At 45.1% G+C, this 2212-nt stretch overlaps 1 protein-coding gene across 1 annotated transcript; it reads left to right on the top strand.

The window, feature by feature from the left end:
• Window positions 1-804: 804 nt before the first annotated feature.
• H310_15323 (hypothetical protein) lies at window positions 805-1047 on the top strand (the record flags this gene model as incomplete). The annotated part of the gene is made up of 1 exon (XM_008883308.1): window positions 805-1047. A coding segment is annotated over one exon (243 nt), but the record flags the coding sequence as incomplete, so codon positions are not given.
• Window positions 1048-2212: the final 1165 nt, after the last annotated feature.

The raw sequence follows: 2212 nt of genomic DNA, 5'->3' as shown, positions 1-2212 counted from the left end.
AATGGAAGAAACTGACGCCGGCACTCGACAGCTTAGCTCTTCTGGTCACGTCCCTTGCCTCCTTGAGACCAGAGGTCGTCAACAATATAATGACGTATCAATTATTAACAATACTACTGAGGGCATACTGTATTGGCCGCGAAGAACAATATCACTACTATTAGGCCTTTGAGTCAAAAACACAATGGCTGATCACAAACCCCAGTAACCCCAGTATAAAGAAAATACCTTTTGATACACTGGAAAAAACGAATAAATCGATCAAGTATAGACAGATGGGGGTAAGTCAAACCACAAAGATCGATTCCCCTCGAATATATCGAGAAAAATTGGAAGTGATCAACAATATGATCATTACTCATGGTAAACATGCAAATACTCAAATATAGAGGGATAAACGTGTCTCAGCCAACCAACCAAACAAGGTGTCCACTTCCATTGCTTTAAGAATACACACAAATCAATCTGCTTTATGGTGCGCACCAACTTCACGTCCTTGCTTGAGCGACTAAACGCTCAGAACGCATCCGGCCGTCTCTTCCTTGAAGAGGGCCTCACTGAGTTCGGTCGTGAGATCGACGAAGCCGAGGAAGGAACCGACTACCCACACCAAATAATGGACAAAGCCATTGAAGACAGCGGTGACGAGGGATTTCGCGTTTTAACCAACTTCAGTCCTAATGAATTTGAAACCATTTGGTCCGTAATCGAAACATCCTTGTCATCGCGGTCGAACGACGGCCGGGGCAGATTGGCCAATACAACGCCCAAAGATGCCTTCTTGTCACTCTTGTCGTCTTGAAGCACTACATGTCGTGGGAGAAGCACGCACTCGACTTTGGCACGAAAGCACCTACGATGGAGAAGATGGTCATGCGCGTCGTCCACACAGTCCAACCTGTCTTGTACGAGCATTTCTTAACCATGCCAAAGATGACGGAACTTCGCGACAAAGGTTGTGTGTTCCGTTCGTACCCGTACGCGAAGTATGCTACTGACTTGAAGTTTCAGCCATCACACCGTCCGTTAGGAAGATTTGGTGAGTAAAAGCACTACTTTAGCGGTAAGCACAAATTGTACGGCCTTAAGATCGAGCCGTCGGTCTCACCTGAAGGCCTTTTGGTCGACATGAGTTCTCACGAACCAAATTCTGTATCGGACATCACGATGATTCGCGATCGCCTTAATGTCCAATTTACAGCCCTACAAAAGTCTGGCAATGAGTCACTGATCAATGACAACGAGGAACTGTTCCAAGACTTCCCTTCGTCGTGTGCTGTGCTGGTTGAAAAGGGTTGTTGTGGCCTAACATCGTCCGCCCGAGCAATCCACCCCAATAAGCGACCAACAAACGGCACCCTCGATCGTGCTGACCTCGACCGCAACGCCAACATCTCCTGCAACCGAGTTATCGTGTAGAACTTTTTTGGACGTGTTTGCCTTCTCTGGAAAATATCCTACGCAACGTACGAGTGGGAACCAAGAGTTATGATGCCATCCAGCGTCTCACCTTTACATTGACCAACTTCCATCTTGCGCTGATGCCACTACGTCAAGATGATCAGCATCAGTACCGCGCTGTGTTGGCTCGTTACGGTCGCATGGTCGAAGAGAACAACACCAAGCGCGCTGCTGTTCAACGTCGTTACGCAGTTCGCCGCGCTGAGAGGTTGGCAACTGAGTCTTTGCGATCTGGTTTTGCCGCTCGGGTGTCCTTTTCTTCGCCTGCGTTGATCGCCCGCCGATAAGTATACTTCTATCTATTATACTTGTTAATTGTATACCCAAAAATATTTTTTGCATATAAATACCTAGTATAAATTAAATCTATATTTTATTTGGTTCGTTCGGGATGAAATGATCAATTCAGGGTATTTGATTCGAGACCAAGGCATTTTGGAAATAATTCAGCTGCGGCGCTGCAACTCTCTCAATTGTCTTTCACAGAGCCTTTCAGGTATGAACTTTGCAGAAGATTATTGATGATCTTGTATTCTTTGCAACCCACCATACAAGAGAGATCATCCTCACTTTGGAAATCCTTGCGTTTTTGATTTCGTGCTCTATTGAGCAACAAATATTGTTAACGTTATTGGTCAATGTGTTAAACCTCGAACTCAGAATCTTAATGACTGGCGAAAATATAACGTGTTTACAATCCACGAAAGATTTATGAAGAATGTTCTTAGATTGAATATGTCGACGTATTTCC

Source organism: Aphanomyces invadans (assembly GCF_000520115.1).
Source record: "Aphanomyces invadans strain NJM9701 unplaced genomic scaffold supercont1.343, whole genome shotgun sequence".
In the NCBI taxonomy this organism is placed as follows: domain Eukaryota; phylum Oomycota; class Saprolegniomycetes; order Saprolegniales; family Verrucalvaceae; genus Aphanomyces; species Aphanomyces invadans.
The sequence above is the reverse complement of the archived record's forward strand: the minus strand, read 5'-3'. Positions and strand labels throughout refer to the sequence as shown.